The 25,917-nt window shown below is 32.7% G+C and overlaps 2 protein-coding genes across 2 annotated transcripts; both read left to right on the top strand.

Annotated features, from left to right (window-relative positions):
* The first annotated feature begins 793 nt into the window (after nucleotides 1-793).
* LOC108855544 (homeobox-leucine zipper protein ATHB-14) lies at nucleotides 794-5,615 on the top strand. Its single transcript, XM_018629391.2, has 16 exons — nucleotides 794-1,348; nucleotides 1,909-2,068; nucleotides 2,148-2,272; nucleotides 2,368-2,458; nucleotides 2,564-2,857; nucleotides 2,942-3,097; nucleotides 3,174-3,248; nucleotides 3,320-3,426; nucleotides 3,511-3,703; nucleotides 3,793-3,981; nucleotides 4,073-4,153; nucleotides 4,231-4,371; nucleotides 4,445-4,758; nucleotides 4,830-4,944; nucleotides 5,021-5,170; nucleotides 5,249-5,615. Exons 1-16 carry the CDS (start codon nucleotides 1,134-1,136, stop codon nucleotides 5,393-5,395), a joined length of 2,553 nt encoding a protein of 850 aa, XP_018484893.1. The 5' UTR covers nucleotides 794-1,133; the 3' UTR covers nucleotides 5,396-5,615.
* A 17,993-nt stretch (nucleotides 5,616-23,608) lies between these two features.
* LOC108832520 (protein kinase PINOID) lies at nucleotides 23,609-25,524 on the top strand. The gene is made up of 2 exons (XM_018606000.2): nucleotides 23,609-24,262; nucleotides 24,525-25,524. Exons 1-2 carry the CDS (start codon nucleotides 23,706-23,708, stop codon nucleotides 25,285-25,287), a joined length of 1,320 nt encoding a protein of 439 aa, XP_018461502.1. The 5' UTR covers nucleotides 23,609-23,705; the 3' UTR covers nucleotides 25,288-25,524.
* Nucleotides 25,525-25,917: the final 393 nt, after the last annotated feature.

Genomic DNA, 25,917 nt, shown 5'->3' with positions numbered 1-25,917 from the left:
CGCGAGCAATGACAATCCACACAATTTTCCTCATGCAATGTCATCACCTTTAACACATCATCATCGTGTACATATATTATCATGATGATATTATTGTACATGTACATATATCTGCATCACCATCATGATGATAATCAGAAAGTAGAGAAAATAGGAGAGAGAAGCAAGCTATGTCCTTCTCACAGAGATAAAGACATCCTTTTTTGTTCAACCATTTTTTCTCTCGAGTAAATAAAAAATTTAAATTGGAAAGTAACGAAAAAACAAAGATTGGCCTGTCTTTCTGCCTCCTTATTTAGTTAGCTGTTTTTTTATTTTATATAATTTTTTATCATTACTGTTCTAGGTAGAGTAAAAACACAGATGGGTTTTGGCAGAGACTGTTTTGCGTGTGTTGGCTTTTTTCTCCTTTATTGTCTTTTCCATTTTATCATGCTGCACCTTCGATTTAATTAATTGCTAATAATGTTTTTAATCAATGCAAACAAGATTAGTGTTTGTGCATATATAACAACACCATTTGTACTTTGATTCCAAGATATATTTCGATATTGAGTTAAAAACAATTTTGTCCTTTAACAACAAGATATTTAATAATATACTAAAAATACCAAAAGTATTGTATTTTGCAGGGCATATGTTTACTTTAATTTACCCAGAAGCCCTAAAAGTTAAAGCTTTTATCAAATCCAACATCTCTCTGTCTCTCTCAAAAGAAAAGTAATTTCTTTTAACAAGTTTAAATGTTTTTTGTACATGTCTTAAAAGGATCTCGAGATTGGCGTCTGTGATAAAGACCCTTACTTTGCTTCCCCTTTCTTGCTCCTCTTATCTTCTCCTCCTCCCTCTCGCTGCCATTGCTCTCTAGCGTTTTCTCTCTTCTCACCAATAGTAACCGAAAGCAATAATAAACAAAACCAAGAAAACATATCTTTTCTTTTCTTTCACAAACTCTTTTTTTCTTCCCACCATTTATCTCATGAACGTTAGTGGAGGCTCTCTCTCTACACAGAGAGCCTACCCTTGAAAAGAACCCAGCAACTAGCTACACTAAACCCACAATAACTTGAAACTCCATCTGGGTCTTTCTTTAAGTTCCTTAAAACCTTTTATTTACTCTCTTTTTTTGAGCTATGATGGTCCACACGATGCACAGAGAGTCCCCGGACAAAGGGTTGGACTCCGGCAAGTACGTTAGGTACACGCCTGAGCAAGTGGAAGCTCTTGAGAGAGTTTACACTGAGTGCCCTAAGCCTAGCTCTCTCAGAAGACAGCAACTCATACGAGAATGTCCTATTCTCTCCAACATCGAGCCTAAACAGATCAAAGTCTGGTTTCAAAACCGCAGGTGAGAAAGTTACAACAAATCATTTTTTTTTCTCTCTCCCTGTAGATTCACTGTTTTCTTACCTAAAGATTGTCTTTCTCTTGTTTGTAATTAAGCTCATAAAGACAAAAAATGTTTAAACAAAAATTTCCATGCTGTTTTGATCTGACAATTATGATTCTGTTCCTTTTTTCTAGATCTCAATGATCATCATGTTTTAAAATTTTAATGTTAGATCCATCATGTCTAGTAAAAAATCCCTCAGAGCAGGAAAATCTGTTTGGTTTAAGCTGTTTGACACAGTGGAAACTTTAAATGCAAGAAAGTGACATCTAATAAAATTGTCCTTGAATGCGTTTTTGTTAACATTTATTAAGATGTGAATTGAAAAAAAAATATATTATCTTTTCCTCTTTATATCATTGGGGGGTGGTTTTATATAGGTTGTCTCTGTTCATCCACTACCATTTAATCACATCATACATATAACATGTTTTTTTCTTTTTGAACTAGACATTTAACATATTTGCTGGCATAGTTGAGTTACTAAAGTTGCTTTTTGGTTTGCTTGTTTTTTTAAGATGTCGAGAGAAGCAGAGGAAAGAAGCCGCTCGTCTCCAGACAGTGAACAAGAAGCTCAATGCTATGAATAAACTCCTGATGGAAGAGAATGATCGTTTGCAGAAGCAAGTTTCTCACCTGGTCTATGAGAATGGCCACATGAAACACCAAATCCACACTGTAAAAACACTTCACCACCTTAGTCCCTTTTTATGTTAATTTTTTTGCTTAAGTTTTGTTACATTTCTTTGGAATGTAGGCTTCTGGGACGACCACAGACAACAGCTGTGAGTCTGTGGTCGTAGTAAGTGGTCAGCAACATCAACATCAACAGCAAAACCCAAATCCTCAGCGTCTCCAACGAGATGCTAACAACCCAGCTGGGTGAGCTTTTTCTTATTATACTTCACATATATATGTCTGAGCTTGTTGGATTCCATGTGACAACTTAAATGTTTTTTTTTTTTTTTGGATTTTAGTCTCCTTTCCATAGCAGAGGAGGCCCTAGCAGAGTTCCTTTCCAAGGCTACAGGAACTGCTGTTGACTGGGTTCAGATGATTGGGATGAAGGTAATAAATAATAAATAAACTCTTCAAGTTCTTATGTTATGTCTGAAAAAAATAAATTTAGATTTGTAGTGAAGTGATGAACCTTGTTTAAATTTTGGTGTATAGCCTGGTCCGGATTCTATTGGCATCGTCGCTATTTCCCGCAACTGCAGTGGAATCGCAGCACGTGCCTGCGGCCTCGTGAGTTTAGAGCCCACGAAGGTTGCTGAGATCCTCAAAGATCGTCAATCTTGGCTACGTGATTGTCGAAGCGTGGATACTCTGAGTGTGATTCCTGCTGGTAACGGTGGGACTATCGAGCTTATATACACGCAGATGTATGCTCCAACGACGTTAGCAGCGGCTCGTGACTTCTGGACGCTGAGATACAGCACTTGTTTAGAAGATGGAAGCTATGTGGTGAGTTCTTGAACCACCTGCTTGCTTGCCTATTTTTTAAATATTATTTCATGTTTGCCTTCACTCACACTCATTTGTCTTCAGGTTTGTGAGAGGTCGCTTACTGCTGCAACTGGTGGACCCACTGGGCCACCTTCTTCGAACTTTGTGAGAGCTGAGATGCGACCAAGCGGGTTTCTCATCCGTCCTTGCGATGGTGGTGGTTCCATTCTCCACATTGTTGACCATGTTGATTTGGATGTAAGCAAAACTGAGTCAAATTGATTCAAAACACATCAGTAATATGTTACTGACTTGGTTTTCTTGTTTCCCCTAGGCCTTGAGTGTCCCTGAAGTCATGAGGCCTCTCTATAAATCTTCCAAGATTCTTGCTCAGAAAATGACTGTCGCTGTAAGTTCAAACAACCTAACAACTTGGTACAAATGCTGTGTTTTTTCTTATGTTTGGTTTTCTTATTCAAGGCGCTGAGACATGCAAGACAAATCGCACAAGAGACAAGTGGAGAAGTTCAGTACGGTGGAGGGCGCCAACCTGCTGTTTTAAGAACCTTCAGTCAAAGACTCTCTCGGTATGTGCATCACATTACCTTAAATTCAAATAGCTTCACTGGCAAGTTTCTTTTTTCCTCTCTTTCTAATTGTTCAAGTTTCAGGGGATTCAATGATGCTGTGAATGGCTTTGTGGATGATGGATGGTCACCAATGGGTAGTGACGGTGGTGAGGATATTACAGTTATGATAAACTTGTCTCCTGGAAAGTTTGGTGGGTCTCAATACAGCAACAACTCGTTCCTCCCTAGCTTTGGTAGTGGTGTGCTTTGCGCCAAGGCATCTATGCTGTTGCAGGTACATGTTTTAAACGATAATGGAAGAATCTTCTTTAATGTTTTGATTTTACTTTAAACTAATGTGCAATCTCTTTCTTGTGCATCAAGAACGTTCCACCTGCTGTGCTGGTTCGTTTCCTTAGAGAACACCGTTCTGAGTGGGCTGATTATGGTGTGGATGCTTATGCTGCTGCATCCCTTAGAGCAAGTCCTTTTGCTGTTCCTTGCGCTAGAGCTGGTGGCTTCCCCAGTAACCAAGTCATTCTCCCCCTCGCTCAGACAGTTGAACATGAAGAGGTGCAAAAAGGACAAACAGCTGAACTTAAACTTTTTCTTTCTTCTCTCTTAATACTTTTTCTTATAGTCTTGAAACCTTTCCTTGTTTCAGTTTCTTGAGGTGGTTAGACTCGAAGGTCATGCTTACTCACCTGAAGACATGGGCTTAGCTAGGGATATGTACTTACTACAGGTTTTTACTTCATAGCTTCTCGCTTGCTCTGTTCTCTTTACTTCATAGCTTAATCAATCCTTTGATTCTTTGTCCAGCTTTGTAGCGGTGTTGATGAAGATGTGGTTGGAGGTTGTGCTCAGCTTGTCTTTGCTCCTATCGATGAATCATTTGCTGATGATGCACCTTTGCTTCCTTCTGGCTTTCGTGTCATACCTCTTGAACAAAAATCAACTCCGGTAATATATTTAAATCTCATTTAAAGATCTAAGTAACATATATGTTCTATTCTAATCATCCATTTTCATATAGAACGGTGCATCTGTGAACCGTACATTGGATCTAGCATCAGCGTTAGAAGGATCAACACGTCAAGCAGGTGAAGCTGACCCAAACGGTTGTAACTTTAGGTCGGTATTAACCATAGCATTCCAGTTCACATTTGATAACCACACAAGAGACAACGTTGCTTCCATGGCACGTCAGTACGTGAGAAACATAGTGGGATCGATTCAGAGGGTTGCTCTAGCCATTGCTCCCCGTCCTGGTTCTTGTATCAGTCCAGTATCTGCTCCCACTTCCCCTGAAGCTCTCACTCTTGTCCGTTGGATCTCCCGTAGTTACAGGTAGTTTATTACATATTTCTAATCTGAGTGTTTATTTAGTCTGAAACTCCTCTTGGTAATGGCTGCTGTAGAGTTCACACTGGTGCAGATCTCTTTGGCTCTGATTCTCAAACCAGTGGTGACACATTGCTGCACCAACTCTGGAGCCATACCGATGCAATCTTGTGCTGCTCCATGAAAACAAATGTAAGTGAAGGGCTTGCTTCTAGGGGACATGTTCTTGAATTTGTTAAAGTGTGACAATAACTCTTTTGTTTTGCAGGCTTCACCGATCTTTACATTTGCTAACCAAACTGGTTTAGACATGCTGGAAACTACTCTCCTAGCACTTCAAGACCTAACGCTAGACAAGACCTTAGACGAGTCTGGTCGTAAAGCTCTTTGCTCTGAGTTCCCTAAGATCATGCAACAGGTTTGTTTCCTTGTAAACTTTTCACAATTTTCTTGGAAAATCATTTTCAGACTTTGAATCTTTATTTCTTTTGTATAGGGCTATGCTCATCTTCCTGCGGGTGTGTGTGCGTCAAGCATGGGGAGATTGGTGTCTTACGAGCAGGCAACAGTGTGGAAAGTTCTTGAAGATGATGAATCAAACCACTGCTTAGCTTTCATGTTCGTTAATTGGTCCTTCGTTTGAAGAATAGCCAGAAGAGCTCACTCCATTTCCCATGGGAGAAGGGTTTATTTATGATGTATGATATTAATGTTAGGCTTCTATACTCAGTTATTGTGACATTTCAAGTACTATTATGTAATATGACTAAGATATGATCCTTTATGGATTTTTCTTGTTCCTATGTTATGTCTGGATATTATTATGATAAATGTTGAGCTGTTATGCTAATTTGATTTCACAAGGATAGATTTTTTTTATAACATTCATTTATCAGCTATTATACGATGAAAAGCTTCTATGGCTATGTTACTTCTTGGTGAGGTGTCTTAATATAGAGTTACAGCTTCATTAAGCGAAAAACTTGATGCTGCAGTGTCATAATATCGATATGATAGTTAAAATAATGCTGCAGTTAATACCGATATGATATTTAAAAAAAAAAACTAATTATTTGGTAACAAGACAATAGTCATGTAGCCTCCGTTTAAATATACAGATCAAACAAAAGATTACATAATTTAGGGATGAGTACTTCAGCTTATGTCATCTAAGACCATCAATATTGGAAGGGCCTTAAGCTAGCCCTTAAGGGAAAAGGGGAGAGGACCGAGGAGAAAATAGGGAAAAAACCCCTATATAAGAGCTGCCTTTATGCTTTTCATGACAAAAAAAAAAAAGCTAAGGACTTTTTTATGTGTCCACCAATAATGATGTTCTAAGCTATTTTCCCCTGAGTCCTTTTATCTCTTTATTTTTTCAGCAATTAACGATCTCAATTATTAGACAAAATCAATTTTTAGTTTCTATGTACATTTAGCATAAACCTAAATTTAAATAAACCAAAATTATCTATGGAAATCTTAATTAAATCCTCTTAATCATGATCTCCACATGAAATAACTAATTACAATTTTTAGTCATCTAAACTCAAAAGCATATTATTTGTTTTACATAGGCCATAATTGATTTAAAGTTTCATTAATTCGTCATGCATCTCAATCAATATTTCCTTGTGGTCCATTTTTTCTTTTAAAATTTAAGAAACATCAAAAACGTTTATGTATTTATGATATTGTTTTGGATACTAATTTCAACTTACACAATATAACTAAACTTCAGATTGTGTAGTGATTTGATACCATCGTATACATAACCAATGAAACATGTGATTGGTGTATTGGGGTTGAGAATCTTTAATACTATGAGTTTGTTTCATATGAAAAATGAATGGTATGAAAACAACATATGCATATTGTGTAACCAATTATGGTTAGAAATGAACTCAATCAAAGATGATCAAAGTCAACATGAGACTCATATGTAATGAAACATACATGTACATTATTTGTACAATCAGTGTTCTTAACAACATAGAAATAGAAAAGTTCAATGATTGGCAAAGTAAATATCAAGCTCTTTTAGTATTACTCTACTGAAATTTAATGGTCTTGATTGCATTTTGGATTTGGATTTAGGAGACTTGATGCTTGTAAGTGGAGATACGCTCTTTGAAAGCAGTCAACAGCTCTGCTATTGAGGAGGATATTATGTATGTCAAAGTAGTTCGTGCAATGGGTTGCATAATTGGCTACACGTGACAATCAGGACTAGTAATCACAATGGAGAACTAAAAGATGCAGCAGGCTTTCATAATATGAAGCAAGGTTTGGACTTGGTTGGTTTTGTTTAAGGGGTATGAGGCAACTATTTTGAACTTTAGTCGATACAGTCTTTTTAAGAAGGAAAAGAAAACAGTTGCCTCATACCCCTTAATATTACATGTAAATTTGGATTAGAGGACAAACATTTTATTGAGTTATCTTATCCCAGTAGTTAAACACCTTTTTATTATATAAAATATGTTTCTTTAATCACCTTTTATCTTGCATTCCAACACTTTTATGTATGTGAATGATTTTATAGGCATACAGATTTCTTGAAATTGTAGAAAAATTTATAAAACAACAGAATGAAATAAATCCAAACGCTATTAATAATAATTTCTTAATTAGAGTTTTATATGTTCTCTTACATTTCAGCACTTTGGTTATGTGACTGATGATTATAAACAAAATTTTATTTTTTAAAAATTTATGAGAATTATAGAAAATATTATAAAATGCCGCACTACTCTCTACATTTTACCATAGATTTACGTATATTTCTTTAAACTGTCTATAGAAATATACGTAAGTCTACAGTAAAATGTTGAGTCAGCTAAGTTCCAGCTGCTCTGGACAACAGAGGAGATGGTCGCTGTTTCATGGTAAGAGATATATTACTAGTAATATACTAATATGTAACATATTATAAAACATAACTAAGTTTCAGCCCGATTACTAAAACTTCATCAACAAGAAGTGAGGAGAAGAATAGACATTACTAGACAACAAGGTGGAGGCAAATATGATGGAGCTCTAAAAATTTGGTTCACAATAAACAAGTCTCAGCATCAAATTTGATCATCTGATCAGTGATGTGGATCGTGGTCTACATGACTACATACTAACTTAAACATCATAGTGTCCTTCAAGATGTGATATTCAAAAATATTCTCCTTAGCCATTAACTCCACTCGCATGATTTGATTTCAGCATTTTTTTATATGGACATCTCCCCACTCAACTGAAATTGCGAGTATGATAATTCGTTTTCAAGTTTCATCTTCATATTGTGTTAAACAAAATAACACAATATGAAGATGAAACTTGAAAACGAATTATCAAACTCGCAACTTCAGTTGAGTGGGGAGATGTCCATGAAAAAAATGCTGAAATCAAATCATGCGAGTGGAGTTAATGGCATTGGCTAAGGAGAATATTTTTGAATATCACATCTTGAAGGACACTATGATGTTTAAGTTAGTATGTAGTCATGTAGACCACGATCCACATCACTGATCAGATGATCAAGAAACAAAATGAGTGAAAAAGGTTCGCTTCGAATCGAGAGACAGGCCATGACTCAATATGATACTTTGTGTTGTCAATATTACAACTTATAAGTTCAAATAGTATTCGCCATGAACCTTAGCTGGACTTTTTCTTTGTCAACTACCAAGCTAGGTTAAAAATAAGAGATATATTACTCCTACATATAATAGGAGTATATGTAATATCTTCTTGTCAACAAAAAAAATTCTTACTTGATAACTTACACAAAGAAAAGATGCAAACGTTTGTCTCCCGAATCGAATCTCGTTCTGATTATAATTTATGTATATGGTTATTAGTTTGATTTACATCATATCTAAGAAAAATCTATGTTTGACTGGTTGGTTGGGTGAGTTAACAGGTTCAGGTTGTGATTCATTAGACATGTTGTTGAGTTAATCATAAACTGCAGAAACCGTGTGTTCCAAGGTTGAGAGCATATTTCTCTCTAGTAGCTGGTGATGACTGATTGCTTGCTCTATTCATGCCTTGCCTCTGGTCCATCCCTGCTCCGTTGAAATCTAGGCATGAGCTCGCTTCTCTTCTTTAGTTTAGGTATTTTGATGCTTAGGTCTATTTGTGTTAGTTTATGTTTTGCATAATCCATTATTTGTTTTTGTGTTTTTTTGTCAAAAACTAAAAATTTTGGTATAAGCAATTTAATATTTTACCAAAAAATATATGTTTGGCTGCACTATATATTGTTGACATCATACATTTTAAGTTATATTATTTTCGTAATGTAAAGAGTAATGGCCCAGCAGAATCTATTGGTTTGGTGTGGAAACAATTCATGACGTTAATCGGAAAGATTACATTATTGGAGGATACATGGGAACAATCGGAAAGATTACATTATTAAAATATACAATCAAGATACTCCAGTATTTTTATTAAATCACAAACCATATTTGTAGAGTTCCAAGGGGAAAAGTTGGATTCTCTTTGATTTTCCAATTCTAGGTGCCTTTGCCTACAAGGCTACAACTCTACAATATCTACTCTAACATACAGATCTATTAATTTGTGTTATATTCGAACGAGATCATTTCTATTTGAAAACTCTAAAAAACATTTGTACTACTATTAATTATAAGTTTATATTATATGTTTTAGACTATTTCCAACCCACTTCTACTTTTATCTCTTTATTTTTCTCTAAAATATATAATCATTATTATAAAATGGATTTTTTGAATATTTATAAATGTGAATTTACTTTAATGTATGCTTGTATAATATAAATTTTCTAATAACAAAAAGAAATATAGAAAATGTTATTTTCACTCCTAAATATATAAAAAGTAGTATATTTTTATTTTATTCTAAAATAGAAGAATTTTATTATAGGTAGGATGAAGTAAAACTACTTCTATAATAAGAAAATTATTTTAGAAGAAAATATAGAGATATACATCAGAGATGTTTTTTTCTTAATTATCATGTACTACTTTTCTTTATTTATGGCGTTGGTTATTATGTAGTTACGTATTCCATTTCGTACTAGTGCCATATAATATTTCAATCTGTTCTCTAAACACATTATGTCCGTGTGTCGGCTTAACACGGTAGCGGGAATATTGGCGGCCTGTTGGCGCTCTTGATTATTTAAATTGTAAATTACTAATTAGTCGTATTTATAATCTTATTGTAGTTAACTTGTTAAAATATCATAATAACAGCAACAGCAAGAGAAGTGCTAACTTCTGACCCTCACGTAACTTCCCTAATGTACACCAATTAAGTGTCTTTCCCTCCATCTATTATGATCTTCTAGGAAAGTGGTTTAATTATTTGTCTCATATTCATCACGAACTATTAAAACGTGATTAGCTCGACGATTAAGGTGGAAAAGTAGCCTAGGTCTTCGTCTAATGTCTATTCACTTTTTTCATGCAATAATTTCCGTCCAATTTTTCCGATGCTAATATTACTAAAAAGCCCTGTTCGGAATCGCGCTAGGCGCTATCCGTGCGGCAACCCGAAGCCTAGCGAGTTACTTAAAAATCGGGATAAACTCGGGGAGTACGCGGGGAGTAATTTTTAGTAAATTTAAATCTAGAACATTCAAATGATTCACCAAATACAAGTTAGATCATTTATTATAATTGCTGTTTCTTATTTTACATCTAATACAAACACACAAAAACTAATTTACTCACAAAAATCACAAAAATACATGCTTTTAATCATGAGAAAGAACAAACAATAGCTAGGCTTGTATCTTCTAATCATATTCTTCTTTAGTGATCTGCAAAATATATAATCACTCTGGATTACTATCCATTCTATCATAACCTGAAACATCAACATATCAATTTATACTCTCTTCTAGATATGATGGTAAAGCATAATTGTTTGATTTAAAAAGAGAAGAATATAACGTTCTCAAATCGTTTGAACAAGAAAGGTGTATAAACTACATATTATTATTATAAACTTTAGGTATCAGATTTTAAGAGGCAAAAATATTTTTATTTGCATTCTCCGCAATAGACACCTAAATATACTCAGCAAATGACACCTATAAATATATTCAGAAAACAAGATCTACAAATACAGCACTTCGACACTTAAAGAAAACTTTGTATAATTCAACACATTTTTCTCTAAACAAATTCGCTAAACACCTAAACTAATACCAACCTTCACTAATTAACTAAGAAAGTCTCTACGCATATAAGAAGCTTCGCTAACAACCTCATGAAGCTTCGCAAACAACCTAAAGAAGCTTGGAACCATTTATTTGCTCTTGATTACTTTCGATTGATAAAAAAAATCACAGAACAGAGTTTATAGGTTATGACAGATACCAATTGTGTTCTGTTGGAAGAGAAAGACACTTTTTTCAAATAACTCTGCGAGAGAATGGGCCACAAAAGTTGGGCCAACTTGGGAGATCACGTAGAATTACGTTTTTAGGAATTCACGTTTAGACGTAACTCGGGCGCGTTATGTAATTCTACGTTCTACTCGGCATAAAATCGCACTGCCGTAGAATGCCACCGGATTGGCCTTATACGGCACGGTCACCTCACGTATCACGTAAACGCGGCCGATTACGCGGCTAGGCGGCCGCGTTTTAGAACAGGGCTAAAAAGTAAAACCTAGAATAGATATATACACACACATATATATTTGTTTTTTAAGTTTTGCTATCACCAATTCAAAAGGTTTATGTAATAATGAGATTGTTTGACTGATTTCTGATGATAATATTGACCGGTTCGGATGATGTAAATTACCAACAAAGTTGGTTTAATTCTAAGTTTTTGACCGTTATAAATAAGTAGAATAAATTAGTTGTAAGACGCTAAAGATCCAGTACACATCACATTGCATTAATCTTAAAAGATTAATTAGAGACGAAATATTTAAACAGTTAGAGATCTTGCCGATCTGTTTCTCAGCGTGGTTAAGAGTAGGTACCGTACGGGCATTCGGGGTTTCAATAGGGCGGTTTTGTCCGGTCAGATTTTGAGTTTTCGGATTTATCAAAATCAACCCTATTCGGATTATATGAAAATTAGGTTCGGGACCAGTTCAAGTTTTATCGGGTTCAGATGGGAACTAATAAATCTTTAAAGAACCGGTACAACCCGATGTACTTTCGAGTTTGGATCCCAATCAGTAATTCGATTTTAAAATAACTGATGCATGCCTATTTTGTAACCAAAACATAAGTAAAATTGGTTCTTCGATTTTAAAATACTTGTTTTGTATCTATTTTATAATAAAAACATAAGTAAAATCGATTCAAAAATAAGATAGAAATATCAACCATGATCATTCAAAATCAAACGAAAGGTAAACATATTTATTGATAGAAATAAAACCAAATAAATGAAAACCTTAAATGGAAATCAAGTTCTCATGAACTGAAAAACATTGTTCAATGAAAACAAAACCAAAAATCTAAAAACTTCAAGTTTCAAATGCTATAATTCAATCATCAACCTTCATATAATAGGTAACTATTTTTGATATTTAATATATCTTAGTGTATTTTGGATGCAAATTAGGAATTGAAGTCATGTTTGGTACAAGATCTTCTTGGGGTTTTGAATGTTTCGAGTTCTATCGGATATTCATTTAGATTCGGGTTTGGTTCGGATAATAATCATAATTCAAAATACCACAAAAAAATCTTTTAATTCGGATTTGGATCGGTTCAAATTCATATTTATTAGGTCGGGTTCAGTTTGGATTTTCGGGTTCCATTTATTTGCCCGACCCTAGTTTAGAGATTTGTGTTATCAGCTATAGGGTTGTTGTTTTTCCTTTTACCTAAATAGATTGTTTTAGTTTTTTTAAGTAGCTGCCAAACAGTGCCTGGTCTGAATTTACCGATTTAGTATAGACCAAATCCAGGGTGCTTAAAATTATATGCCATGTGGTCCACACGATCTCACATGTTGGGATTTACCTTTAACTACCTTTACTAACTTTATTAGTGATTAAAGTTATTTTCTAAACCTTGTTTTCAACATAAAATATACACCAAATCTTAATAGATTTGTTTTTCAAGAAAAGGTATAGTTAAATTTACAGTAAGTACGCCTTCACATTTACAAACATTATTTTGAAGTTTTTCTATTTTGTTGCATATATACAAAAATGATAATAAAATGTCTAAGATACACTTTGCAGAAACCATTTTCAAATCACTAGTCTAAGATACACTAGTATTTTCATACTAGTATTTGTGTTTGGACGTACTAACGCTATTATGAAAATGTAAACATGTAGTCTTCCGAATATTAAAGCATCTCTGATGTATATTTTTTTATATTTCTTTCTAAAATAAAAGTTTATATTATAAAGATGAATTTGCTCCAATGTATACATATTTTAAAATAAAATATAGAGAGATATTACTTTTGATATCTATATTTAAAAGTGGAATAGCATATTTTTCTTTTCTTTTATAAAAACATCTACAAAAGATACTCTATAATTTAATATGAAGTTTTTTTATCTCCAAAAAAAAACTTCAAAACTTTAAATTTGAAGTTTTGTTTAGTGAAACTTCAAATATAGAATGTTACTATTCGTATTTTCAAATTTGAAGTTTCATATTTTTATTGCATTTTTGTTCTTACATTAATATATTATATTTATGATTCTTAAATATTTTTTAATTTTTTTTTTCAATCCTTTCAAATTTTATAACTCGTAAATATTTCAAAATTGATTTTATAATTTTAATTTTTACAAATAAATTTAATAAAACTCTAAAATAAGTTCTTTTTGAAAACTAGATTTAGAAAAAACAATATTAGAAAAGAAACTTAAAAAATGCACTAATTGATCATATATGGAAGTATTACGAATTTGTTTTATAGAATAATGTAGTATTTTACTTGTAATTTAATATTTAATTATGTTTTCTATGTAAAATTATATATTTACTGTATCATTTTGTTAATTAATATTTCTAAAATATTTTTTTTGTATGTGATATTTATTTATAAAGTTTTATGAATTTAAATTAAGTATCATAAATATAAAGACCATAATATAAAATATAAATTCTTTTGAAGTTTTGCTTTTGGAGAATACTAGTTTAAAATTTCAAATATGAAGCTTTGCAAATTTTAAAATAGAGTATCTTTTTGGAGATGCTCTAAATAGAGAAACTCTATTCTATAGATATACATTGGAGCAAATCCATCTATATAATAAAAAATTCTATTTTATGGGAATATAGAGATGAAAATAAGGGTGGGTTGGAGATAGTTTTATTGCGGATGAAAAGATTTTTCTTTTACATTTGTGTGCTTTTCAGATTTCATTTCTAACAATTTCTTACTGGTAGTGCTTTTTGTAATAATCATCAAGGTTGTTTGATTTCTTTTAGTGAAAATAATGCTCTTTTGAAAAAGAAAAAAAGACTTAACATGTATCAGTTTTCTTTAAATCACATATTAAAAAATATTTCTTTCATAGATGTAAAGAAATTTTGAAAACATATATGGTCTAATCACAATCTATAATATTATAGTTTTTATTTGTTTCACCAAATTTACTTTGGAGTCAACTATTTCCAATATCAGTATACCTCTATATACATTAAATAGATTTTTTATCTCATGCCATGCTCGATTTTAAGAGATTTTTTTCATATAAAAATTCTTTTTCTCAGTATTATTTATCAAAAATAATAATATATAAGTTAATATAATAAATCGCATCATTAAAACAAATTCTTGGGAAATAGTGTAACTGGTTAAAAATATGGTATGACAAGTACAATTACAAGAGAAATCATCATATATAACATTGTCACCGTCGATTTTAAGAAATTAAGAGGGTCAAAAATTAACACATCAACTCTCTATACCAATTAAAATGCCATGTAATATTAATGAGAAAAGAAATATTTTTTTTTCTTTTTAGAAAAAAGAAAACAGGTGAAACAAAAATAAAAACATCGGCTCTTTCTTTTTCTTCTTAACTTCCAGAGAAGATATGAAGGCTTCGTTTGTCAAGCTTTTGAGTCTCCAACTCTGTGCTTTCAAATATAATTTTATACTCTAAATCAAAATTCTATATCCTAAGCCCAAAATATAAACTCTAAACTCAAACTCAATACGTCTAAATAGGATTTGGTTTAAGATTTACGATTTGGGTTTAGAATCTACGATTTGGTTCTGGGGTTTAGAAACCCATATCATCATCTTCCTCGTCTTTAACGGTTCTGCTTTTACAGACACAAACTTCTCTTTCTATCTTATAAAAGAACATGGTTTGATATGATTTCGAGAAGGTAAAGTCAAAATTGGATTTAAAAGTATAGAATTGGATGTTCAAACTTGACAAACAAAGCTTCATATCTTCTTTGCGGGGATAAAGAAGAAGGAGATGTTATCTTTCATTGTTAAGAGAGAAGTCTTTTATTTTTTTCACTTGTTTTCTTTTTTTTTCTTAAAAAAAATATTTCTTTTTTCATTAATCCTATATGAAACTTTTGTTGGTGTAGAATATTGAGGTGAATTAGAAAGTTCACCGTAAGAGGTGAACCGTCCTTAAATGATTATCATCGTATTTGATGAAACCCTACTCGTCTTAGTCGTGCCGGAGTCCAGATATATATAAAATTGTCACACATGCCATGTGACCATTTTTAGACGATGATGTGGACGTTCTTAATATTGATTTAGAAATTATTGGTTAATTTCCCAATTGATATCAAACAAGTTATATGATATGGGTCACTTTCATAAAGAAAAGTCTTAACGATTTTCTGTTATTCTTCAGCACTAACAAATTAAAAGGATACACACCTATATGCATACGCAGTGACTAGTGGGTATATATGTATCAATTATTATATTAATCATTCTAAATCTTTAGTTTTGACATGTCCACGAGCAATTCACTTGCAATGTCTTTGTTTATATGTGTATATATTACAGAATGTGACAATGGAGTGTGTATATACATGTATATCCATTTTTACATAAAACGTGTATACATGTATCTAATCTATTATTTTAGGCATCGTTCATGAGAAACATAAATAATTCGTCATGGTGAACTATATAATTTTAATAAAGTACCAATTTTATTACACTTTCTGCTGCACTTTTTATGGTACCCAACTTTCTTTAACAAACTCGTGGGGCTTGCTTCCTGTATATTCTAGTTTAATCGCTTCCCTCCACAATTGCATTTCCAATAGATATGTTTTGAAGTTATTTTCCATTTCACGAATATAATTATTATTAACTTTTGCTTAAATTTGGTGCAGGTATTTCTATATTAGTTGACAAAATATCATTACTGGATAATTATAGATTTGATTGGTAATATATTGTGATGATGGTAAGAAGTTTAGTATTTCCTCCGTTTCAGAAATATCAATATTATAGAAAAGAAAATTGTTTCAAAAAGATATTTTTTTATTTTTTAATATATTATTTAATGAGAAATTATAAATTTCAAAAAAAAAGGTTAATGGTGTTTATTGAATTTCTATTAGCTAAATTTATTGAGAAATTATTATTCACAAAAATCAATGTATATACAATCAAATTTTAATGTGTTTTCTTAATATATATGAAAAATCTAAAATATGTATATTTTAAAATGGAGGGAGTATCTTCTACGAAATCAGTCACTAAAATTATATATGAAAATTGTACAAAACGATGGTACACGAACAAACGAAATAGTGTTCAGAAACCAAATTATTTACACTCAAACTTCCAAAAAGAGTGTTATGTATCACCTAGATTCCACTCTTAACCTAATGCATAAATTTCCTGATACACACAATTTTAATGCCACCTATCAGAAACTATATTAAAATAACATTTTAGTAGAAGCTAACAAAACGTGGAGGCTAATAATATATTTGTTCAAGTATTTCTGCTGGAGAATGTTTATGAGAACATGTTTATGGGAACATAGGTGTGTTTATATAGCTAATATGAAAAGATATGGTAATTGAACTTCGGAGTAGGATTTGAGATTTAAGAGATTAAAAATACTTCAATTTGATCTTATTTTTAAAAATCAGCAATTTTGTAACGATAGTTTAAAAAAAAGCTGAATATCAAAAAAAAAGTTTTGTCCGACAGTGCTCAAAATCAGTCTTGCTGAAGTTACATTGTTCCATAAAATCATCTAAACTATTAAAACTGAAGTACATTTAGTATTTCACCCTAATTTTTCCATAATAATTACCAACCTATGCCACTCTTCAAAATTCTATAGTTTTATATTTTGTTTTCCCATTAATTTTGCAAACCAAAAAATCATTTCTCACGTTTGTTGCACCAATCCGTTCGGTACAGATTCGAATTATTTATTATGAACCATCACTTCCCTTATATAATTTTTTTTTTTGACTGAACTTCCCTTATATAATTAAATACCAATACTGAAACTAAACCAAATAAATCATTATTCTATTTACTAAACCAATCTGTCCGGTACAGAAACTAAATACTTATGTGATCACATGTCTTATATTATTCAAAAATAATTTGCATGTAAACATAAAGAAACGTAAGCCAATAATCTTATAAATTTATAACCAAATGATTGATCATAAACCAAATATCATGTACACCTTTAACCAAATGATTGATCATAATAAAGCTGTCTGTTGTTTCTTCCTACCAAAAAAAAGTTTGTTTGCCGATTTTATGATATACCTAAATTGTTATGATCAACAATTTTTCGATCTAATCATGGTATTGTTTATTGGTTTTGTGGTTTACCGATTTTATGATATACCTAATTTCTTATTTTGACAATTTTCGATTTAATCATGATATGGTTTATCGGTTTTGTGGTTTACTGATTTACACTTTTATTTAAATTCTGACTTATGGATTTAATTATTTTCTTTTCTTACTACAATATCGTGATTCCTAAATATGATTCCTAATTCTACTCAAACAACATTAACTGCAGGAAATCTTAACACAATATTCCAAAGAATTGGAAACAAAATAACAACCAAAGATTTTTTCCTATTTCTACGATGTCAATATAATCAGAACAGATATTTATTAATTAACACAATCAGCATATTATTTCATTTAAACTTGCAAAAATCATATATATTCCTTATATGTTGTGTGTATATTCGAATTTTTATTATCTATATTATTAAAATTGAAGTACAAATTAAGTGTGTTTGAAAACATGTATAGTAATTTTAAAAAGAGGTTTGTTTGGAAACATGGACAACCGTTTAAAAAAGAAATATGTTTATTTGAAAACTTAAATAGCAGTCTTAAAAAGAAATAATGTTATTTGGAAACATAGATAACATATTTTTTAAGAAAATAATGGATTTATGTTATTAAAAAAAAGAAATCTATTATATTATGAGAAACAATCTATTTGGATCAACTTTGAAATATACGAAAATGAGCTAATCTAATTATCTAAAAAATATCATTTGTCTAAAATAATCATAAACAAAATTTAAAAATTATATATATATATTTCAAATCAAAATAATAATTTAACGTTTATTTATATCAAAAACTGATTCAAAATATACATATTTAAAAAAAAATATTTTTACTAAAATATTTTATAATAACCATTATTAAAAATGTTTTCAATATATTTAAGAAAAATACAATACATAGTCAAATTTCATATACCGGCTTAAATTATGATTTTTATATTTCACATTAAATTTTAAAAATATAATATATGTGATTATTTATGTGATAGTTTGTATAAAATACTATTAATTATATGTTTGTTCTGTTTTTAAAGGAAAAAAATAGATTGTGAATTAGAGGTGGACTTTCGGATACCCATTCGTATTTGGTTCGGGTCTGTTTGGGTTTCGAGTTTCCTGAGGTCAAAGATTTCAGTCATATTCGGATATTTCTAAATTTGATTCGGATTCTATTCAGATCTTTGCTGGTTCGTTCGGGTTCGGATAACCCATTTAAATTATTTTTAAAGTTCATTATATACTTTAAATTTTTCAAAATAATATATTACATGTAAATTTTAATAACATATATCAGAATACCTAAACTCAATATATAAATTGGTTTGATTTAAATATTTGGATAGAGAATCAATAATTATTTTAAGTATTTTTGGTGTTTTGAGTATACTTTAACTATTTTAAGTATTTACATTTGACTACTTATATATATATTAAATTATTTAAACCAACTTAAAAGTACCATATATATTATGGATGTTTTTTATATACATTAAATCTAAAAAATAATATATATAAGTATATAATTTTTTTTTCAAATACATTCGCGTATTTAAAATACTTCTGTTCGGATTGGATTCTGTTTTAGTTATCTAAAATACCAAAATTTTGAATAATTTGGATATTTAATCATTTTTGGTTCAGGTTGGTCCTTCTTTTTGGATTGGGATCGGTTTGATTTTTGGATTCGAGTTTTTGCCAAATTCTAATATTGACATGAAAAACAAATAAAACACACATTTTATAAAAAATACACCCGCACGGGCGTGCGGGTCAAAATCTAGTCATAATTTAAAGTTTAAGATTCGATGCGACAATAGTGAAAACAAAATTGTGTATTTATTTATACATATTACTAGTGAATACTAAAATCAAGAAAACTGTGTGTATGGAATTCAAATTCTAATCTAATTTCAGTCAAAAGATAAGATTTGATATTTTTATTTTTTGGATCTAAATATTTAGATCTATATATTCATATGCCTGATCAATTGAAATCTCTCTCATGTATATTTTTTGAAAATATATAAATAATATTTATTACCTGACCGAAATAATCTCAACCAATGATAAAAAGTTGCATAATGGTAATGGTGAGAAAATGTAAAATATTACTTCAAGAAACGAACTATTTGCAAGATCTGCTATTCTATTCACGGATATTTTTTTTTGGTTTGGTAGCATGTGTCTTCTTAAAGATCAATCAATAATATTTCAGGGATTTATTTCCATTTTGTCCTTAACAATGAACCAAACAAATTAGGGCAAATTATTTACTAGGTTCCAATTTATGCTTGGACCCGAAACCCGTCGCCTCAGAGAGGAATGGACCCGCAGTTCCTTAATGTTGCCGCGCGTCTTCCTCACATCCTATGCTTTAATTACTTGCACAGTTTTAGTTAATCTCTTCGGGGGTGTATTGAATCTGAAATTTAAAGTGATTTAGTTTTTAATGAGTTTTTAGATGATTGTAGAAGAATTAGAGAATTTAGTGTGACTTTTGTTAAAACACTCTAGAATCTCATCTAAAACAGTGTGATTTGTATTTTTATTTTTATAACAAAAGAAATCCCCTCAAACACTCTAGAAACACTTAAAACACTCTAAAATCTCTAACTTAAATTTTGTTCAATAACGGTGGATTTCAGAGTGTTTTATAAAATGTCAAGTTCAATAACACTGGATTTTAAAGTGTTTTTTGAAATCCACGTTTGAATAACAGTGGATTTGTCATTTTAATACAAATCACTTCAAACTCTTAGGGGGTTATTGGTTTAAGAATTTTTAAGGAATTATAAAATTTTAAGAATCCATGGTTATTGGTTTATGGATTTTAAAAATCTTTCCAAAATCCATTGTTATTGGTTTAAAGACTTTTCAAATCTTTTGTTATTCAAAAAGTTTAGTTTTTTATTGATTTTGTTATTCTATTAAATTCTATGGTTATTGGGAGTTAAATTCTTTATATATTTACTCATAACCTAGACTTTGAAAATACCATGTCTACTCATAATATTTCTGAAATTTGTGTACTAATAAAAACATTTCCATACAGTATGATATATTTTTCTTGTTTGACATGTGATATCCAAAAGATTTCTTTGTCGATTAGTTTCATATTTGGTGTATTCTAACATAATCTTTCGTTTGTAATAGTGATGTCTCAAAAAAAATGTCAATGAAAACAAGACTGTTAAAAATCTACCATGTAGTATGAAGATAAAAAAAATGACTATTTTTATAACAAATCAAAGAACAAAGAATCAAAACCATAAAATGCATTTGTCTATGTGAACACACCAAACGATAATCTAATAGTGCCTCACCGAAATTCATTGTTGAAAATTTCTACAATATTTTTGTATATTACCTTAAAAGGATTTTTTTTTAAAAACTACATTGTGCAAATTATTAATAATCAATAACAATCTATAGAAATCAATACAAAATATTTGATAGAAATTTAGAAAACATTTGTGAAATCTCCTAAACTTTTAAAAATCTGTCAACTTCTAAAATCATTAAATTCTTTCTAAATTCTAGTTCCAATAACCTCCAGTTGAATACACCCCCTTCATGTTTCTACGATCCTATCTTTAATATTCTCATTAAAGGATCCACTTAGGAGAAGTAAAGCCTTTCATTAGTTCATATACATCATCCATTATAGAATATATTAGTACCATTTTAAAACCAAAATAAGCGGATTAAATCGTATGATAAGCTTTAAAAAAAGATTCGAAGGGAGAAGTAATCGGCTGATGTGGGAAAGATCCGTAAAATAAATGGACCCATCAGATACAGTACGTCCAAGACAGAAGTCATTCGATGTAGTTTTTTAGTTAGTGCAAGTTCAGGATATAGTTAATGCAGTGACCAAAAACACTTTGCTAATAGCCTGGGAATATATAAGCAACGCAACAGTTGCTGTCTCTACGAACCAGCGAGGAAGGGAATATCTACTGGGATTTAATGGAAACAAGAGTCCAGAGGTCATTTCTGTTTTGTCTCTTTGTCTTAGATGACACAATTACGACTCTGGCCCTCTTCCACCAAACAATCAAACAATTTTTTTTTTGGTCTAAATGGTAAACAAACAAATAACTTTTTCTTGGTGTAACAATCAAACAATTATCTCAAATATTTCAATCAGTTTATGAAAAGATGTTAGTTTATGATTAGTATAGATATAAATTTAAAACTGAAATTTAGGGAAACTGATCTATAACCTTAAAAATGTTTACATTTAAAGAAAAAAAATCATAAAATACTAGAATCGAAATAATATAGTAGTTAAAAACGTGTTTTTAGGGTAGCCAAGGAGAGAAGCATATGCAATATACGCCCAACTGAATCATATGCGTTATGGAAATTTATGTTTTCCCATTTTTCTAAGGCTTTATGGAACAATTTGGTCGTGCATGAAAATTAAGCTACCTCCCCTCTATTCCCCATTCATTTAAGTTGACAATATCAAAGCCTTTGCCAAAAGCACATTAAAGCCTACACTTTGTAACAGGGGTGGTTCGTTTTTTTTTTCTAGTTCACTTCAGAAATTCAAGCTAACACGCATTGAACACTATGAAAACATCGACTGTATAGTTATTAGTATCAAACACGTTATTCAAATTGGGAATAAGAATTTAGATACAAGTGTCTTGTCGAAAATAACAATAATTAAAGTAAACTGAAGAACAAAAATCCGGTCTCAGACTCAGTGATCAACCCCCCAATATTTGAGAGAAGTTGTACGTCAACACCACACACAATATGTAGGAGGTAGCTCGGAATCAAACAAAAATTGGGTAAGTGACATCTCACATTTACAGTAATAGAATCAACCAGACCCGAACCTAACATCCAAACAATTTTTCTTGGATCCAAAACCAAATCATGGAACCTAACATCATAATATGAAGCCACACAAAGCCAACGACATCTAGTATATATAGGTTGGGTCCCTTCCACCCTCTGGATCGTCTTTAATGATAATTAGGTATGTCTATAGTAGGTATATTAATTAGAATACGAGTATCGAATGACTAGAAACAGTAAACTGACTATAATACGTATACTTATGGTTTGTGTAACTGTTTCTATGATGTTATTTTCGGAATTCATATCTATAATCTTCAAAATTAACCTATATGAATCAATTGTTAACAAACCCATTAACGAAACATTATTCTCTATGTAAAACAACCCGAAAGGAAGCTACTGCTTAGGCCTGGGCATTTTATCCGGACCCGAAGATCCGACCCGAAACCGACCCGAAAAAACCCGGTCCGGGTAGGAACCGACCCGATCAAATTACCCTATCGGGTCTTGTTGTAGAGGACCCGCGGGTTTTGAACCCGACCCGACCCAAACCCGAAACCCGGCGGGTACCCGAGTTAATAATATAAATTAAATAAAATGAATTAATAGGGAGTCGAAGACGGGTTATTTGTCTACATAGCAAAGGGGTCAGCCCCTAGGAGACAACCAACTATTGTTCTATCTCGCATAGTTTAGTATATATACACATTTTAATATAATAAAAACACTAATTTTAAATAAAATGTCAAATATTTTCGGATATATTAATATTTTCAGATTTTTTTTTGTATTTTTAGGTATTTTTTAGGTTGAACCCGAACCGAACCCGACCCGAACCCGACCCAGAACCGAACCAATAAATTCTAGTTACCCGAATGGGTCCAATTATATAAGACCCGATCCGACCCAAACCCGGTACAACCCGAACCGACCCGGAACCGAAAATTTGAAATTACCCTATTGGGTCCTAAACTCCTAGACCCGAAAGACCCGGACCCGAAAGGACCCGGCCCGAACCCGACCCGACGACCCGAATGCCCAGGCCTACTACTGCTGCTGCATCTTGAGGCACGTGCCAGCGTCTACACGTGTCTTATCCTCGTACGTCATCAAGGTCTCTTTGCTCTCATTTCACGCGGCGTTGAAAAGTAACAATCAAGTAAAAAGTCTTGACATAATAAATAACCACTGTTAAAAAGGAGCTTTTTACTGTTACAGTTCTTTTTTTCTAACACCTCCCCCACGCATAAATACCCCCACACCAACTCTCTCAACTTCAAAATCTTCCTCTTCTTTCTCATTCATAAACACTTCTTCCAGACTCTTACTTCTCTACACATTTCTTGATCTTTTACTTTTATTTCCGACCATGTTACTAGAATCAGACGGCGATATGAGCTTAGATACAACAAACTCGCCGATTAGCAGCGGAACAGAGAGCTGCAGCAGCTTCAGCCGGTTATCTTTCGACGCGCCGCCGTCAACCACCGCGACGATCCCCGAGGAAGAGAGTCCCCTCTCTCTCAAACCCCACAGATCCTCCGACTTCGCTTACTCAGAGATCCGACGGCGGCGGAAAAACGGCCTAACGTTCCGAGATTTCCACCTCATGCGCCGCATCGGCGCAGGAGATATCGGAACCGTATACCTATGCCGCCTCGCCGGAGACCAAAAAGAGAGCCGGAGCTCGTATTTCGCGATGAAAGTCGTGGACAAAGAGGCTCTCGCGATGAGGAATAAGATGCACAGAGCAGAGATGGAGAAAAAGATCTTGAAGATGCTCGACCATCCCTTTCTGCCGACTCTTTACGCCGAGTTTGAAGCTTCGCATTTCTCCTGCATCGTCATGGAGTATTGCTCCGGCGGAGACTTGCATTCTCTCCGTCATAAACAGCCTCACAACAGATTCTCCCTCTCTTCCGCAAGGTAAAATAAATTAAATTCAAAATTTAAAATTATATAAAATTCAGACAAAGTGTACGAACCTGCATGCATTGACTCTGTACATCTTTTGTTATGTTCTTCTGTAATAACAGACCTGTTCTAATCATGTCGGCTTTTTCCAGTTCTTTGAATATGTCATGAAGTGTCTTTTTCAACCAATCACATTTAAGAATAATTTATGATTCTTTTTTTTTCTGTTACATGTTTATAGAATTAATTTTTTTTTTGTTTGTAACTGTAACAGATTTTACGCGGCTGAAGTTCTAGTGGCGTTAGAATATCTACACATGTTGGGTATCATCTACAGAGATCTCAAGCCTGAAAATATCTTAGTTAGATCCGACGGTCACATCATGCTCTCTGACTTTGACCTCTCCTTATGCTCCGACTCAATCGCCGCCGTCGAATCCTCCTCATCCACGCCGGAGAATCAACCCCGTTCTTCCCCGCGTCGGCTCACTCGTCTCGCTAGGCTTTTCAACCGCGTCTTGCGGTCCAAAAAGGTTCAGACGCTTGAACCGAACCGTCTCTTTGTGGCTGAACCGGTCACCGCCCGGTCCGGTTCCTTTGTTGGAACTCACGAGTACGTTGCACCTGAAGTTGCCTCCGGTGGGTCCCACGGAAACGCCGTCGACTGGTGGGCCTTCGGAGTATTCCTCTACGAGATCATATACGGCCGGACTCCGTTCGCCGCTCCGACTAATGACGTCATCCTACGTAACATAGTGAAAAGACCGTTGAGTTTTCCGACGGATTCTCCGGCGACGATGTTCGAGCTTCACGCTCGGAGTTTGATCTCCGGGTTGCTCAACAAGGATCCGAGTAAAAGACTCGGGTCACGGCGAGGCGCGGCGGAGGTGAAAGTGCATCCGTTTTTCAAGGGTCTAAACTTTGCGCTCATCCGTACAATGACTCCGCCGGAGATTCCCTCCGACGTCAGAAGACCGAAGAAGTCGGCGACGTTTGGCGGTAGAGGTAGCAAACCAGCGGCGTTCGATTTCTTTTGAAAACCAACGTTAGAGATTTAGTTAGCATCACCGATCACGTGTTAGTCGGTTTAAGTCGGTGCCAGGTTTTTAGCGACTGCCTTGTGACGATAGCTGTTTTAGCTGTACATATTCCCTTAATGATGTCCTTAATTTGTTTTTTTTAAATCGTTTATCTGAGTTTTAATATTTAAATCAGGTGAGTTCTCACGCGATTTGTATAATAAACTGATAAATACTAATCATATATTGGGAACATCTCAGCTAGCATTATGGATTATAAACAATGACAGTTTCTTGGTATGGCCCTATATAATTGACCAATTAGTCAATATATCGTACCGGTATATGATTAAACGTTACACCGAAATATTATCTCTGTAACACTAATTAAAAATGCTAAATGGAAAATTCGAGTTACTTTATATTTTAACTCGTCACGCCTAGACTTTTGTAGTTGGACGGGTATTAAAAAATTGGAAGGAAAAATTTTCTTTTGACAATTGTTACACATGAAGTCATACTTTGTTATTTGATATAATGGGTCTTTTGAATGTCAAGAAAGGAAGGAAATACGTTATCTATAAGGGTAGTAAAGTGCTTTACGCAGACCGGTTGCATGATCACTTCTGCTTGTCAATTTTCAAACTA

Source organism: Raphanus sativus, chromosome 4 (assembly GCF_000801105.2).
Source record: "Raphanus sativus cultivar WK10039 chromosome 4, ASM80110v3, whole genome shotgun sequence".
NCBI lineage: Eukaryota > Viridiplantae > Streptophyta > Magnoliopsida > Brassicales > Brassicaceae > Raphanus > Raphanus sativus.
Note: the sequence above shows the minus strand (reverse complement) of the source record. Positions and strands in the feature narration are given on the sequence as shown.